The sequence below is a fragment of the Delphinus delphis genome, chromosome 14, assembly GCF_949987515.2.
Source record: "Delphinus delphis chromosome 14, mDelDel1.2, whole genome shotgun sequence".
Classification (NCBI taxonomy): domain Eukaryota; kingdom Metazoa; phylum Chordata; class Mammalia; order Artiodactyla; family Delphinidae; genus Delphinus; species Delphinus delphis.
Window position 1 is genome coordinate 67,956,228 of NC_082696.1, and position 17,564 is coordinate 67,973,791.

General features: G+C 39.4%; 1 protein-coding gene across 2 annotated transcripts in view; it reads left to right on the top strand.

Moving 5' to 3' along the window:
- Nucleotides 1–17,564, top strand: part of RARS2 (arginyl-tRNA synthetase 2, mitochondrial) — a 96,602-nt gene that overhangs the window by 23,037 nt on the left and 56,001 nt on the right. For both annotated transcript variants that reach the window (XM_060030248.1, XM_060030247.1), the window contains exons 3-4: nt 11,827–11,929; nt 13,321–13,404. In XM_060030248.1, the coding sequence (XP_059886231.1) occupies nt 11,827–11,929; nt 13,321–13,404 (187 nt within the window). The remainder of the gene's footprint in view (nt 1–11,826; nt 11,930–13,320; nt 13,405–17,564) is intronic.

The window sequence follows — 17,564 nt, forward strand, 5'->3', positions numbered from 1 at the left end:
CTTAACTTTGTCAGGATTTTAAGATTGAGTAGAATGAATGTTCTTTTTCCCAGAATAGGACAAAGGGATAAGTGGAGAAGAGAAAGGCTACGTATGGCCTTGTAAAAGAGAGCATCTTTAAAATGGCCTGCTACAACTTCATCTATACTGAGTTCCAAGAACAGAGGCAACCACTCACCAAAAGATGGGCCATATAATTATATGTAAATTGATGTAATGTTGCAAACCAGTTACCTATTTCATAAAATCTGTAAAGGACATTTTGCATAATAATGGGAATGTCTCAGTTTTTATTTTATGTTTCAAAGACCTTTAATAAGCTGAACCGTATTGGCCCATCTTTTTGTCTTTTTTCTTAATTGAAGTAACATTGGCTTATAACATTATATAAATTTCATGTGCACAGCATTCCCTAAACAGTATAGCGTGCTCATCGCCAAAACTTCAGTTTCCATGTGTCATCATACAGTTGATCCCCTTCACCCATTTCACCCTCCCCCCCGCCCCACCACCCCTTCCCCTCTGGTAACCACCACTCTCTCTCTGTAGCTGCATGTTTGGTTTGTTTACTTACTTTGTTTTTATTTCTTATACTCCACATATGAGTGAAATCATACGGTATTTGTCTTTCTTTGTCTGACTTATTTCATTTAGTGTAATACCCTCGAGGTCCATCCACATTGTCCCAGATGGCAAGATCTCATCTTTTTCTATGGCTGAGTAGTATTCCATTGTTTATATATATACCACATCTCCATTTTAAAAATTTTTTATTGGAGTACAGTTGATTTACAGTGTTGTGTTAGTTTCAGATGTACAGCAAAGTAAATCTGTTATACATAAACATATATCCCCTCTTTTTTAGATTCTTTTCCCATATAGGCCATTACAGAGTATTGAGTAGAGTTCCCTGTGCTATACAGTAGGTCCTTATTAGTTACCTATTTTATATATAGTAGTGTGTATATGTCAATCCCAATCTTATCCCTCCCCCACCTTACCCCCTGGTAACCATAAGTTTGTTCTCTACATCTGTAACTCCATTTCTGTTTTGTAGATAAGTTCATTTGTACCCTTTTTTTTTTTAGATTCCACATATAAGCACTATCATACAATAGCTGTCTTTCTCTGACTTACTTTCACTTAGTATGATAATCTCTAGGTCCGTCCATGTTGCTGCAAATGACATCATTTCTTTTTTATGGCTAAGTAGTATTCCATTGTATATATGTACCACATCTTTATCTATTCATTTATGGACGCTTAGGTTGTTTCCATGTGTTGGCTATTGTAAATAATGCTGCAGTAAACATAGGGGTGCTTATATCTTTCCAAATTAGTGCTTTCATATTCTTTTGATAAATACCCAGAAGTAGGATAGCTTTATCATATGGTGGTTCTATTAACTTTTTGCGGAATCTCCATAGTGGCTGCACCAATTTACATTCCCACCAACAGTGTATGAGGGTTCCCTTTTCTCCACATCCTTGCCAACGCTTATTTCTCACCTTTTTGACAGTACCTATTCTGATGTGAGGGGATATCTCATTATTGGTTTGACTTTCGTTTTGCTAATAATTAGTGATGCTGAGCATCTTTCCATGCGCCTGTTGTCTTGGCCCCTCTTTTGAATAAGATTTTCTTTACCTGCTTGCAGTTCCTTTGGGTAGCTCTACTTTAACAATCTGAAATACCAGGACTTTGGTTTATAGAAAATAAATATTGGGGAGGACCTCAATTTTTCTAGGCTACCAGTCTAAAATTCTGCATATTAAATTTGTTTACAACAAAGGAAAACCCTAGCTTTGCCTTCATAAACCCAGTTATTCTTTAGGGTATTAAAACAAAGCCTAACTGTTCTTGTTTTTTGGGTTTTTTTTTTGGCTGTGTTGGGTCTTCATTGCTGCATGCAGGCTTTCTCTACTTGCAGTGAGCGGGGGCTACTCTTCGTTGCAGTGTGCAGACTTCTCATTGCAGTGGCTTCTCTTGTTGCAGAGCATGGGCTTTAGGCATGTGAGCTTCAGTAGTTGTGGCTCACGGGCTCTAGAGCCCAGGCTCAGTCGTTGTGGTGCCAGGGCTTAGTTGCTTCACGGCACGTGGGATCTTCCCTGGCCAGAGATCAAACCCATGTCCCCTGCATTGGCAGGTGGATTCTTAACCAACTGCACCACCAGGGAAGTCAAAAGGCTAACTGTTCTATATTTCTAACTTGATTCTAAAACGCTATAACATGCCAGGAGAATTAAGAAATTTTATTTTTGTTAATTTGGTTTATTTAATGTGATATGAATCCATTTGCTCATGTCTCCTAATTCAGTTATACAGTTTTCCCTTGAACAACATGGGTTTAAACTGCATGGGTCCAGTTATACGTGGATTTTTTCACCTAGCCTGAACTATGGTACTACATGATCCATGGTTGGTTGAACCGTGGATACAGAACCGTGGATTTGGAAGGCTGACTAAAATTACACTGGAATTTTCAACTGCTCGGATGGTCAGTGCCCCTAACTCCCCCCAGTTGTTTAAGGGTCAGCTGAATTTTTTTGTTTGTTTTTTGTCCACGACAGCAGAATCTTAGTTCCCTGACCAGGAATTGAACCCACACCCCCTGCAATGGACGTGCAGAGTCTTAGCCACTGGACTGCCAGGGAAGTCCCAGCTGTATTTTCAACTGTGGTGAAATTCCTGTTTAATACTGCTTGTAGTAGACAGAATTAGTAACTTTGTTACCAGCCAGTACTACTCAGATCTATGGATTTCAGACTGAAACCACAGCAACTTCTCAGAAGCAATAGGGAAGTAGCTATTGCTTTTTTTTTTTTTCTTTTTTCTTTTTTCTTTGTGGTACGCGAGCCTCTCGCTGTTGTGGCCTCTCCTGTTGTGGAGCACAGGCTCCAGATGCACAGGCTCAGCGGCCATGGCTCACGGGCCTAGCCGCTCCGCGGCATGTGGGATCTTCCCGGACCGGGGCACGAACCCATGTCCCCTGCATCGGCAGGCGGACTCTCAACCACTGTGCCACCAGGGAAGCCCAGTAGCTATTGCTTTTTAAACTTATTTTTTTAATTATAAACGATATGAAAGTAGAGGGAATAGTTTAGTGAGCCCCTATGTGCCCATCACTCACGATCATTAGCATGTGGCCAGTTTTGTGTTGTCTACACCCCTACCCACTCTCCTTCTTCACAGTGGACTATTTTGACAGCTGCTTTTCATAGTCTAGAAGTTATGTCATTTTAAAGGGATTTTTTTAAATTAGTTTTTCTGTCATGAAAGCAAAACATAACTTTAAGGAAATTCAGGAAAATACAGAATAAGAAGAAAAAATCCCCAATACTCTTACTACATACAGTAAGACAACTGATGTTAGCAATTTGGTATCTCTTTTCTCTTTGAATATGTCTTTCAGCCTTAAAGTCATAGCTATAAAACAACTGTATGTATGATTTTGAACCCTTTCTCTTGGCATCATTTCTTTGAAACTACCACTTTTTAACAATGGCTTACTCTTAACGCTGCCCTGTTGATGGACATTTAGATTGTTTCAGTTCTGACTTATTACATAGTTCAGATTCAAGAATTGCCTCTCCAGGATGTGGAGAAAAGGGAACCCTCCTACACTGTTGGTAGGAATGTAAATTGGTAAAGCCACTATGGAAAACAGTATGGAGATTTATTTAAAAAAAAAAAAAACACAAAAAACTCAATTCCACTCCTGGGCATATATCCGGAAAAGACAAAAACTCTAATTCGAAAAGATACATGCCCCCCAATGTTCATAGCAGCACTGTTTGCAATAGCCAAGACATGGAGGCAACCGAAGTGTCCATCAGCAGAGGAATGGATAAAGAAGATGGTGTGTGTGTGTGTGCACGCACATGCATGCATAATAGAATATTACTCGGCCATAAAAAAGAATGAAATATTGCCATTTGCAGCAACATGGATGGACCTAGAGATTACCATAGTAAGTGAAGTAAGTCAGAGAAAGGCAAATATCAAATGATATCATTTATATGTGGAATCTAAAAAAAATGATACAAATGAACTTATTTACAAAACAGACAGACTCAAAGACACAGAAAACAAGCTTATGATTACCAAAGGGGAAGCAGGGGAGGGAGGAATAAATTAGGAGTTTGGGATCAACAGATACACGCTACCATATATAAAATAGATAACAACAAGGACTTACTGTATAGCACAGGGAACTATATTCAATATCTTGTAATAACCTATAGTGGAAAAGAATCTGAAAAAGAATATATATATACACACACACACACGTGTGTGTGTGTAACTGAATCACTTTGCTGCACACCTGCAACTAACACAATATTGTTAATCAACTATACAGTACTTCAATTTTAAAAAAATTACTTCACTAAATAGACAAAGCAGAAGTTTTTTGTGGGTGTATAATTAAAATCTCCCAAAAGGGAAAACTGGGATCAAGTCTGGTTGATTACCCTTACCTCACTGAAGCATTTACTTCTCTATGGGTCCTTTCATACTAGCAAATAACGCAGCACAGAATTTGTTTTTTAAATATTCTTAGTTTAATAAATTGGTGTTAATCATTATTATTGGCCTAAAAGGATGATTTTTAAAATTTGTCCTTATACCAATGAACTACTTGAAAATATTTGATTTTATTGAGAATTTTTAAATTGAATTAGTTTATTATTTATGTCTCAAATAAAATTTTGGATACTTTGTACTATTAACTTTTTAAACCATCTATAGAAAATTGTGTGACCTGTTTGGGTTTTCCTGGATGTTTGAGAGCCATTCTGTAGGTTTATGGTCATATTAAACCTTTTATAAAGTATCCCACCAGGGAAGTATATTCAATATCCTGAGATAAACCATAGTGGAAAAGAATATCAGAAAGAATGTATGTATATATGTATGTATGTGTAACTAAATCACTTTGCTGTACAGCAGAAATTAACACAACATTGTAAATCAACTGTACTTCAATTTAAAAAAAAGAAAGCATCTTAGCTATGTGTCAAATCATTATTTAGTCTTTGGTACATTCAAATCTTTATTTTCAATTAATATTGCTGTTATAGCTCTTATTTTAACTTTATATGGTTTTTATTTTTTTAATCTTTCTGTTATTCCCATTTTGTTAGGCTAATGTCTTCAGTTTCCCACATTATTGGCACAAATACTTGACTAAATTATCAGAGTTCTTTGGTAAGAATATATTCAAACCTTATATGAGTTTCCACAATTAAAGTTAATCTTTAGAAAATTGAATTGTTACGTAATCATTAGAGAATAGTCTTAGAAAAGAAACAGAATGGTTTGCCAACCAATCCAGTAAGTGAAGAACTACAGACAGAATAATTCCCCATGGCTTGGTACTGTATTAACATTTTTATTTAACATCAGAACTAGCATTATTTTACCAGAACTTAAGTAGGTTCCATTATCATCACCATTTTACTGTGCTACAAAAGAAATTAAGCAACAAGCCCAAGAGCACACAGACACTGATTAATAGTTGAATTTGGGTCTTCGGTTACACCTCAAATGTCGGTAGATGAGTTCGGGTTGATAAGTGTAATCCACGCTAGGCTGCTGGATAATGGATTAAGGCGCAGGAGAATCCTTCCCCCCACCCCCCCAGTTTTATTGAGATATAATTGACATACAGCACTGTATGAGTTTAAGGTGTGCAGCATGGTGATTTGGCATACATATTGTCATGGAATGATGACCACAGTAAGTTTAGTGAACATCCATCATCTCCTATAGACAACATTAAAGAAATAGAGAAAAAAATTTTTTTCCTTGTGATAAAAACTCTCAGGATTTACTCTCTTAACATACAAGTGTTAATTATCTTTGTCATGTTGTACATTATATCCCTAGTACTTATTTATCTTATAACTGGAAGTTTGTACCTTTTGACTACCTTCATCTAATTCCCCCTCCCCTTAACCCCCACCTGTGGTAGCCACAAATCTGATCTCTTTTTCTAGGAGTCTGTTAGTTTGTTTGCTTGTTTGTTTCTGAAGTATAATTGACCTACAACACTGTTCATATTCTACAACATAGTGATTTCTGTACATTTCAAAATGATCACATTAAGTCTAGTTGTCATTGGTCACCATGCAAGGGCATTGCATAATTATTGACTGTATTCCCCACACTGTACATTTCATACCTGTGACTCATTTATTTTGTAACTGAAAGTTTGTACCTTTTAATCTTCCTCATTCTCTCTTCCCCCTACACCCTTCCCCTCTGGCAACCACCTGTTTGTTCTCTGTATGTATGATTCTGTTTGGTTATGTTTGTTCATCTGTTTTGTTTTTTAGAGTCTGCAATTAAGTGAAATCATATAGTATTTGTCTTTCTCTTCCTGACTTATTTCATTTAGTAGAGTACCATCTAGGTCCATCCATGTTGCTGCAAATGGCAAGACTGCATTCTTTTTATGGCTGAATAATATTCCAGTGTGTGGTGTGTGTGTGTGTGTGTGTGTGTGTGCACACACACACATACCACATCTTCTTTATTTGCTCATGTATTGATGGGCACTGAGGTTCCTTCCATAACTTGGCTATAGTAAATAATGCTGCAGTGAACATAGGGGTATACGTATCTTTTCAAATTAGTGTTTTCATTTTCTTTGGATAAATACCCAGACTTGGAATTCATAGGCTGTATGGTAGCTTAGTTTTAATTTTTTGAGGAATCTCCATACTATTTTACATAGTCGCAGCACCAATTTACATTCCCAACAACAGTGCATGAGGGTTCCGTTTTCTCCACATCCTTCCCAACACTTATTATTTGTTGTCTTTTTGATAATAGCAATTCTGACAGGTAGGAATGATACCTCATTGTGATTTTGATCTGCATTTGCCTGAGGGTTAGTGATGTTGAGCAACTTTTCATGTGCCTGTTGGCCATCTGTATGTCTTCTTTGGAAAAATGTCAACCCTGGAACCCTGCCCATTTTTTAATTGGGTTTTTTGTTTATTTGATATTGAATTGTATGAGTTCTTTGTATATTTTGGATATTGACCCCTTGTTGGATATACTGTTTGCAAATATCTTCTCCCATTCAGTAGGTGATTTGCATTTTGGTGATAGTTTCCTTTGCTGTGCAATAGCTTTTTAGATTGATTAGGTCCCATTGGTTTATTTTTGCTTTGCTTCCCTTGCCTGAGGAGACATATGCAAAAAAAAATATTAAGACCAGTGTCAAAGAATGTACTGCCTGGGCTTCCCTGGTGGCGCAGTGGTTGAGAGTCCGCCTGCTGATGCAGGGGACACAGGTTTGTGCCCCGGTCCGGGAGGATCCCACATGCCGCGGAGCGGCTGGGCCCGTGAGCCATGGCCGCTGAGCCTGCGTGTCCGGAGGCTGTGCTCCACAGCGGGAGAGGCCCCAACAGTGAGAGGCCCGCATACTGCAAAAAAAAAAAAAAAAAAGAATGTACTGCCTATGTTTTCCTCTACAAGTTTTATTGTTTCAGGTCTTACATTTAAATCTTTAATCCATTTTGAATTTCTTTTTTGTGCATGGTGTGAGAGAGTAGTCCATTTTGATTCTCTTGCATGTAAATGTCCAGTTTCCCAGCACCATTTATTGAAGAGGCTGTCTTTTCTCGATTGTATATTCTTCCTCCTTTGTTGTAGATGAGTTGCCCATATAAATGTTGGTTTATTTCTGGGCTCTCTATTCTGTTCCATTGATCTATATGTCTGTTTTTTTGTTTGTTTTTTATTTATTTATTTTTGGCTGTGTTGGGTCTTTGTTGCTGCGTGCGGGCTTTCTCTGGTTGCGGTGAGCGGTGGCTACTCTTCATTGCGGTGCGAGGGCTTCTCATTGCGATGGCTTCTCTTGTTGCGGAGCATGGGCTCTAGGCACATGGGCTTCAGTAGTTGTGGCTCGTGGGCTCTAGAGCACAGGCTCAGTAGTTGTGGTGCACGGGCTTAGTTGCTCTGCAGCATGTGGATCTTCCCAGACCAGGGCTCAAACCTGTATCCCCTGCATTGGCAGGCGGATTCTTAACCACTGCGCCACCAGGGGAGTCCCTATATGTCTGTTTTTGTGCCAGTACTATACTGTTTTGATTACTGTAGATTTGTAGCATAGTTTGAAATCAGGGAGTGTTATACTTCAGCTTGTTGTTCTTAAGATTATTTTGGCTATTCTGGGTCTTTTGTGTTTCCATACAAGTTTTGGAATTATTCTTTTTCTATGGAAAATGCCATTGATATTTTGATAAGGATTGCATTGAATCTGTAGATTGCCTTGGGTAGTATGGTCATTTTAACAATATTCTTCCATCCCATTAACATTTCTTTTAAAGCTGGTTTCATGGTGCTGAACTCTTAGCTTTTGCTTGTCTGTAAAACTTTTGATCTCTCCTTCAAATCTGAATGAAAGCCTTGTTAGATACAGTATTCTTGGTTGTAGGGTTTTTTTTTTTCCCTTTTGTTGCTGTAAATATATCATCCACTCCCTTCTTTTCAGCCCACAGAGTAGTAATTTCCACTGCTCTTCCAATTCACTGATCCATCCTCTGTATCATCTAGTCTACTATTAATTTCTTGTAGTGTATTTTTATTTCAGTTGTTGTATGCTTTAGCTCTGTTTGATTCTACTTTATATCTTCTATTTGTTTAAAACTTCTCCCTCTGTTCATCCATTTTCCCAAGCATCTTTGTGATCATTACCTTAAACTCTTTATTGGGTAGATTGCTTATCTCCACTTCACCCAGTTCTTCTTCTGGGGTTTTATCTTGTTCCTTCATTTGGAATGTATTTCTCTGAGACCTCATTTTGTCTAATTCTGGTTTTATTTCTATGTATTTGGTAGGTTGGTTACATTTCCTATTCTAGACAAGTGATCCTATGTAGAAAACTTCATATGGGTCCTAGCAGCACGCTCCCCTCTGGTCACTAGAGTCATGCTTTAGAGGTGTCCTCTATGTGGGCTTTTTGGGTCTCTCTATTGTGGCAGGCTGACTACTGTGGGCATGCAAGTAGGCCTGGCTCTTTTGTGGGTAGGACAGTGGATTGCCAGGCCCTGCCTTGTGTGAAGGCTGCCAGTCACTGGTAGGTGGGGCCAGATCCTGGTGCAGTGGAGCTCATGGCCAGGGGAGTCCAGGTCCTGGTGCCAGCCAATAGATGGCTGGGGCCTGGTCACCAGGCAACTGGCTATAGAGCCCCAGTGGGTCCTAGGGCTAGTGCTGACCCATTGGTGGGCAGAGCCAGGTCCTGGCATCTGTAGCTGCAAGGCCCTAGTGGTCCCAGTGTTGGTGTCAGCCCACTAGGGCTGGGCCAAGGCCCAGTAGGTTCCAGGGCTAGTGCCTGCTCACTGGTAGGAGGGCCAAGTCCCAGGGCAGCTGGTGGGGCTGTGTCCCTGCCCAGCTGGCTGCTTGGCCTGATGCGTCCAATTATTGGTGCTGACAGGCTGGTCAGGAGGGCTGCGTCCTGGTGTGGCTGGCTGTGTTGCCAGGGGAGTCCAGGGCCTGGTGCAGGCCAGCAGGTGGGGCAGGGCTGGGTCAGAAGGCGACTGGCTACAGAGCTGCAGGGGGTCCTGGGGCTAATGCTGGCCCTCTGGTGGGGAGCTAAGTCCTGGGGTGGCTGGCTGCAGGGGCTCAGAGTCCCAGAGCTAGTGTTAGCTTGCTGACGGATAGGGCCATTGGTGTTGGGTGGTCCCGGGGCTGGTGGTGGCCTCCTGGTGGGCAGGGTCGATTCTTGACAGGGCTGGTGATGGCCCACTGGTGAGTGTGGTCATATCCTGACATGGCTGGCTGAGGTGCCCAAGCTATCCTGGAGGTGATGTCAGCGTTCTGTTGGGTGGGGATGTGTCCCAGTGGGTCCAGAGTCTAATGCTGGCCCACTAGTGGGCAAAGCTGTGTCTCTTGCTGCAGGGCCTAGGGAGTCGCAGGGCTGGTGTCCACCCCACTGGGTAAAGAGGGTCCTATGACCACCTCTGGCAGCTTGGGGGTCCCTGGGCTAGTGTCAGCCCACTGGTAGGTGGGGCCAAGTCCCTGGCCTGGGGTATCCCAGAGGTGGTGAGGACTGGCTGGTGCATGAAGCTGGGTCCCAGCACTAATAAGCTAGAGGGAGGGTTTCAAAATGGCACGTACCAGCACCAGTGTCCTGACGGGGTGAGCTCCCTAAATTGGCTGCTGTCAGCATCTCTGTCCCCAGGGTGAGCTCCATTTGCCTCCTGCTCTTTGGGAGGCTCTCCAAGATCTGCAGGTGGGTCTGACGCATGCTCCTTTCGAGTTATGCTTTTGCCCTGGTCTTAGAGCTTGTGAAATTTTGTGTGCACCCTTTAAGAGTGGAGTTTATATTTCCCACAGTCCTCTGGCTCTCCTGAAAGTAAGCCCCACCAGCTTTCAAAACCAAAATGCTGCAGGCTCATCTTCCCAGTGTAGACCCCCAGGCTGGGGAGCCCAGTATGGGGCTTTGCTCCTTGGAGAAAACCTCTGTAATTGTAATTATCCTCCTATTTGTGGGTTTTGACTCTCCCACATCTCTGCCCCTTACTGTTTCATTGTGGTTCCTTCCTTAGTGGTAGGAGATAGTTTCTCCTAGTCTTCAGGTGGATTTCATGGATAGTTGCTCTGTAAATCGCTGCAATTTTGGTGTGCATGTGGAAGGAAGGAAGCTCGGGGTCTTCGATTCTGCCGCCCTGGTCACTTCTCAAGGCTCAGGAAAATTCTTAATGGTCATTATTGACTAGATTCTTTAATGTGATCAGAAGCCACACAGAATTTTTTAGTCATGTGCCTGAATTTCAAGAGTGGTAAGAAGGAAGTGATTTGTGCTCCTCTATTTTGCATTACAGATGGGCTAGCCAGATAATGGTTCAACCCACTTATCCTGCCCATAAAGTCTCATTCTCTAGTTCATTATTAAACATCAGAGGATGTTCAGTGTTGGTAATTATGTGGATGTTTGTATATTAATTAAAATTATTTTTACACCTAGAAGATTTCAAACTACAGAAAATTTATAGCGAATAATGTAATGAACACTCATGCTCACTTTCGAATATGTCAGGTCTTAATTTTTTTCCAAATTTTTGTTTTCAGAAATCAAACATCATAGATACCATTGAAGCCACCTGTATATACTTCTTTGATTCCACTCCCTACCATCCTTTCCTAGGGATAACTGCTCTTCTGAAGCAAACGATTGTTTTCACTAATTGGTTGCTTTGTGTTTCTTGGTTTCTTTGTTTTTGCATTGTTTCATCACCAGCCCAATGAAAAGAACAGCACTGTCTGCCTCCTTAAGGAACTACTCAGTGTTAAGAAGAATATTCTTCCTCTCACGTTGAAACTCAGATTACAACATTTTTTAAAAATTGTGCTTTGGTCATTTGAAGGTCAGTGAAGGGACTTGAATGAAGGAAGCTTGTGGAATAGTGGAAGAAGATTTGTACTGATAGAAGCAGTCAAGAGACTTGAGCTTTTTACTGAGTCTGCTTATTAGTTGCAGGAGGATTTTTAGGGGAGACGTTGAACTTGCCGGACATAATTTTTCACATCTATCAAATAAGGTGGTTGCTCTCCCTCTCCCACAGAGATATCATAAAGCTACAACTAGGTAAGGGAAGCGGAAGAGTTTTGTAAGGTGATGCAAGATAAAGTTCTAAATCAATACAAGGTGATGATATTTCTGATTGTTTTATATTTTGAAAGTGTAATTCCTTCTGATAAAATTGTGTCAATGTAGAGAACACAGAGTAATTAGTCTTTTTCATTTGTTTGTTTGTTACACTAGTAATGTTTTTAAGGTAACAGCCTTCTCCTGTTTCAATGTGTCTTTAGAGAAGTAGCTGACTTTCAGCTTTCTGTGGATTCTCTATTGGAAAACAACAATGACCATTCAAGACCAGATATTCAACTTCAAACCGTGAGACTGGCAGAGAAGGTACTTTAGCACTATTATCTCTTTTTGACATTATAATAAATGTAGTATTTCAAAGAAAAAACTACTCTGCAAGCTATCTCTGCAGGCTATCTCAGCCATAATAATGAATTTAATAGCGTTTTTTCCCAAGGCACCTTGAAAAGTATAATTTAAATTTATTTTAGCTGCATACTATAAGGTTAGGATGGTTTTTGAAATCAGGTATAAAACATTCCTCTTGAGCTGACATTATTCAAGTTATTGATTAACTACTTACAGGAAGACTGAAGTGTTAATTAAATTTACAGATTGAAGCTGGATGGACTTCTGAATTTAGGAGAACAAGCTTGATAAATTAGAGCAGTGGGTTGCAGTTTTAAAAATAAGTTTCTGGGAAGATGAACGTTAAAATATGAGAAGAAATGATTAGATGTAAATAGAATCATGATTGCAGAGAAGAAGTGGTTAGATGATTTAACAAACCTCTTTCATTTCTAATTTCTCTGATGCGTTCCGTATCTAAAAGAGGAATTGAAAGGATTGTGGTGAATGACCACATCTAAATTGTTAGCGTAATACCTTCAGAAAAGCAGGTTTGGGGGAAGTTTTTTTTTTTAAATAAGGTTATTACGTGTGACACAGAAGAGGGCATGGGCACACTGAAGAGTCCAAACAATGAAAGTCACTTTCATAGAAAAAAATGTTTAAAGAATGAATATGATAAAGGAGCTTTGGTAGCTAAGTAAATGTTTATTTGACCACAAAAATTACCCCAGATTTTTATCAGGAAGTATACCAGGAATAAAATTATCCTAATTACAAGATTTATTTCCTCCTTCTCCTGTGAGTTCTCAAAAATAAAGGCTAGTGGCTCCTCAGTGACAGCAGGAATTTCTTCATGCTTCATGGGTGTCTCGGGTGCTTTGAACATCTAGTTGGTTAAAAATGTAAAGCGCATCCATTGAAGACCGAGCATTTAAATTATTTACATTTTATGTGTGTGTGTGAGTTGTTCTAGCGGATGCCCTGACAGAATGTCATGTTCTGTCACTCTCATGCAAGGCGGATGAAATAAAAAGAATTCATTGCATGTCAAGGTACCTAGGGTGGGGGTAAAGTGATGCTCCCTTTTTTCCACGTTAGAAAGAGAATTTGAAGTGAGAGAATGGGAAGGTGGAAGAGAGAGACTTCGAATACAGAGTAGCATTCTAGCCCGGAAAAGAAGAAAACGTGTAAATGCAAATAGAATGACAGAACTGGGGAGATGGGCTAAAGCCGAGGCCCAGACACAATGACTGTGAGAGAGGACCCACCTGCTGCCCTTGGGAGTCAATCTGATAGGATCAGAGCTACAAAGCTCATTAAGCCTATTTCATAACATGCCTGTTTTACTTGATTTGTTATCTTTTCAGCTAAAATGTGACACAGTGGTGAGTGAAATCAGCACCGGTCCAGGGACTGTAAATTTCAAAATAAACAGAGAACTATTAACAAAGGTAAGAATGGGTTATGTTGCAGCTGTTGCACCTTCACTCATTCCCTCTACTTCAGCTACAGTGGTTTCCCTCCAGTTCTTAAAACTTACCGTACCTCCTCTTGCCTTAGAATCTTTGCACATTCTGATCCCTCTGCCTGGAGTGCCACCCCAAGTTAAATCTGCTTATCCTACAGATCTTGAGGTTCCCTAGCAGTGCCTTTCTGACCCCTTCATTCATATACACTCATAACACTGTATATGTCTCCTTTGCAAAACTTATTGTAGTTGCTATCTTACATCTTTTTTCTATAACTTTATTTTTTAATTAATTTTTTATTTATTCTTTTTTTTTTTTTTTTCCTGGCTGTGCCGCGCAGCAAGCAGGATCTTAATTCCCTGACCAAGGATCAAACCTGTGCTCCCTGCAGTGGAAGTGCAGAACTCTAACCACTAGACCGCCAGGGAATTCCCAATTTGATTAATGCCTATTGCTCTTTAAACTCTAATTTCCATTAGGACTTATAGCATCTGTTTTTCTCACATCCCCGTTTCCTAGCACAGTGCCAGGCATGCAGTAGGTGCGAGATAACTATTGTTAAATGAATTAATGGACTCCATATTGAATACAAGAAAAGTACTGCTGGTTTCACTCTCTGGTAGCCTGTAATCTGTTGGAAGCATAAGATTTATATAAGAGAAACCATAAGACAGTTCTTTTAATAAAACAATAATTTTTTTTTTAAAAGTGATATAATAAGCATAAGAAACATCAGATATGGTAAAATCTGGATGACCTGAAGGAGTTGGGGAAACCTCATAGAGGAATTGGGTCTCCCTTGAGTGAGCCCATGGAGGACAAGTAATCCTGGATATGAGACCATTTGTTCAGTTTTATCTCAGTTGAACTTTAAAATTTATCATAATGCATGGTTTGGTCTATTAATTTAAAAAAAGAAATACACACCAGTGTTGGATTGGTCAGACTTAGTATATGCTATGGTCTTGAATTGAAAATAACTGTAAAACCAAAATTTCTAATAATATAGTTTCTTCCCAAGGTTACATAGTTTACAGACATTTACCCATCAGCCTTATAATTCTTCTGAAGGAGAGTTAGTGTTTCATGCTTGTCTCTAGATCTTTGAACTCTTTTATCTTTTTTTCACTGTTAGTTCAAGACAAACTTGTTAAACCAAAATCCGTCACAAGGACAAGAAAAATTTGTTATGAGCTTTTTAAAAAGCGTCTACAACTTGTTGGGTTCTTGATAGCATTTCGTGTCAACTTAGCAAACCAGTGAATCTAATGTACCATTTTTAAATAAGTGACTCTTTCCTCCTCCAGTTGCTGTCTCAGTGTTTATGGAAGGAGAAATGGAACTTGCCAACATGCCTTCCAAACTTTAGGCCATTTGATAGGCAATTTTACTATGGGAAAATGTGCTACGGTAGATGAAGTTTGCCTTTATAGCCAGCTTAGCTGAAAGAAATATAGTTCATATTTCGAGGCAAGGCATAGTTAATAATTTAAAATTTCAATGGCCATGAATTTTCATGCTTTATTACAATTAATTAACTAGGAGATTTTATCTGTTTAAGGATGCCCACTAGCTCACTTATTAAATATATTCCCAAATCCTTCTCAATTGACAACGGAGGGAAAGAGTTAGGGCTTTGAGGTCCAGCTACTGTTTCTCACATGGAAACCCTCCCTTCCTTGTAGCTTTGAGGATCTGGATATTAGTGTGACTTTCTTTAAAGGAACAAGCAGAATGCTTACAGTAGCCTGCTCAGTGTCACAGTAAAGATACATCCTAGAGCAGTGAACACCCATAGTCTGAAAAAGGGAGTATTGAATGTACCTGTGTTACAATTTTTTAATAATAATTCTTATCTGCTCAAAGCCTAATTTCTTCTACACGTGGCTCCATTATTTTCAGGCCTTAAACAATGTTCATTTGCATGTCTGAAGTTTTCAGATCATATCAAGAAAATTCAATCCTTCTTAGGACCTTTATAAAACTTTTTTTTCCATGTTAAAGTTATTGAGATTCACATGTAGCCAATGATCTATGTCCAAAACTTACTCCTCAAGCAGAGAATTATGAATTTGTATCATTGTTTCCACATGTACAAACTTAGCCTTGCATAAAATGTATCTGTTCTTGCATTGCAATTGAATTACTAGCACTGGCAGCACCAGAGATGATTAAATGTTAGCTTAGGTTTGGATCGCTAATAATGGCTTATAATGTCTTCATATAAATCATCATCAAAGGTAGGAGGCTAAAATGTAAAATTAAATGTAGTAGGAACTGCCAAATCTCTGAGACTAGATAATACATTTTTCAAAGCTAGAAGAACTTATCATTGTGAAGAACTATCACTTTGGTACCAGACTTCTACCTGGCAGTAGTCTATAGATGACTTTCAGAAGAAACTAACTTTGAATAATAGTTAATTCAGTTTATGGGGAGAAAAAAGAGAAAATATGAGTTTAACCAAATAGGAAAAAGGCAAACAAAATCCTGTTTTTTAGGTGTGCCTTAGAAATATACCGTGGATAATACAATTTCTTATTTCGCATGCACACATGCATTTTTATTTGCTGAATTCAACTGTGCATGCTCTAACAAAACTTAAGGGGAAAAAAAGAGATACTGATTTAAGTGGCTCTAACTCTGCTCATTATTTCACTAATTGAGTTTATGTCAATAGGCAGTGGATGCATTCAAGTCATGGGTAGTGTCAATTAGCTGAACACATGGAAAGGATTAATGATTAAGCACTTTTCAGCTATTGACTAAGGAACTGACCAGTCAAGTAGTGGTAACTTCCTTAGAAGTTCTTTTGAGAGCTGTCAAATGCTGACCAGGGACTTCCCTGGTGGCACAGTGGTTAAGAATCCGCCTGCCAATGCAGGGGACACGGGTTCGAGCCCTGGTCCCAGAAGATCCCACATGCCACGGAGCAGCTAAGCCCATGCACCACAACTACTGAGCCTGTGCTCTAGAGCCTGTGAGCCACAGCTACTGAAGCCCACATGGCCTAGAGCCTGTGCTCCGCAACAAGAGAAGCTACCGCAATGAGAAGCCCGTGCACCACAACAAAGAGTAGCCCCCACTCGCCACAACTAGAGAAAGCCTGTGCACAGCACTGAAGACCCAACGCAGCCAAAGATAAATATATAAAATAAATTAAAAATATATATTGACCAATAAAGAATTAGATAAAATGACAGAATCATCCACAGAAAATATAATGGTGGTGGATAAACAGAAAGCACCCGCCTATTGGAATATTTGTTAATTTGCTAAAGCATTCCAAAAAGTTAAACCTTTGAAAGATTTAATTTCTGGTTATAGATTCTTTTTGAACCTACATTTACATTACTGAGTACCTGTTACCGTTAAACATACATATTGGTGAATAGATGGGCCTCTAACTTACTCTGTTAAAATATCAGAGAACTTTACTAGCTCACTGACATTCTTCTTTGTGCCTACTAATTCAATAAACTTCCTGCTTATTATTTGCCAGGAACTGCATTACTGAAATCTGAAGACAAAGTGGCATGTATCTTGCCCTCAAGGAGCTTATGATCTAAAAAAGCAAAGCATAAAAAATATTACAGTGTAATGTGTGATGGCTAGACAGTGGGATGAATCATATAATGAGGGCATGTATAAGATGCAGTCCTGGTGTAAAGAAAGGTACATGTAAATTTTTTTTTTCCCTACTCCCTCAAAGTAAATCTGTCTCAAGGAGACGGGAGATAACCTTGAATTGGGGTGAAGATAAAGAATATACTTGGGAGATACAAGGGCAGACATTCCAGGCAGAGGGGACAGTTTGGGACAGTACAGTCAAAAACATGGCATTGTCTGGAAATCAGGAGGTGACTGAGTATGATTTGCACATAGGATGGCATGGGGGAGGATATGAAATTACACAGTATGAAAGACCTTACATGCTCTGCATAAGAGTTTCAGCTTTTTCTTCTGTCATTATTTTCCATGGTGTGTTATGTGTACCACAGGTGGCACACATGATTTTTTGGTATTTCTTACACTTATGAAATTTATTTCATTTTAATAGTTATATGTCATCAGAAAAACTAACACTTATAGCTTGTGATTTTTATGGATATTACAATGTGCCTTTCAACAAATCAGTTTCC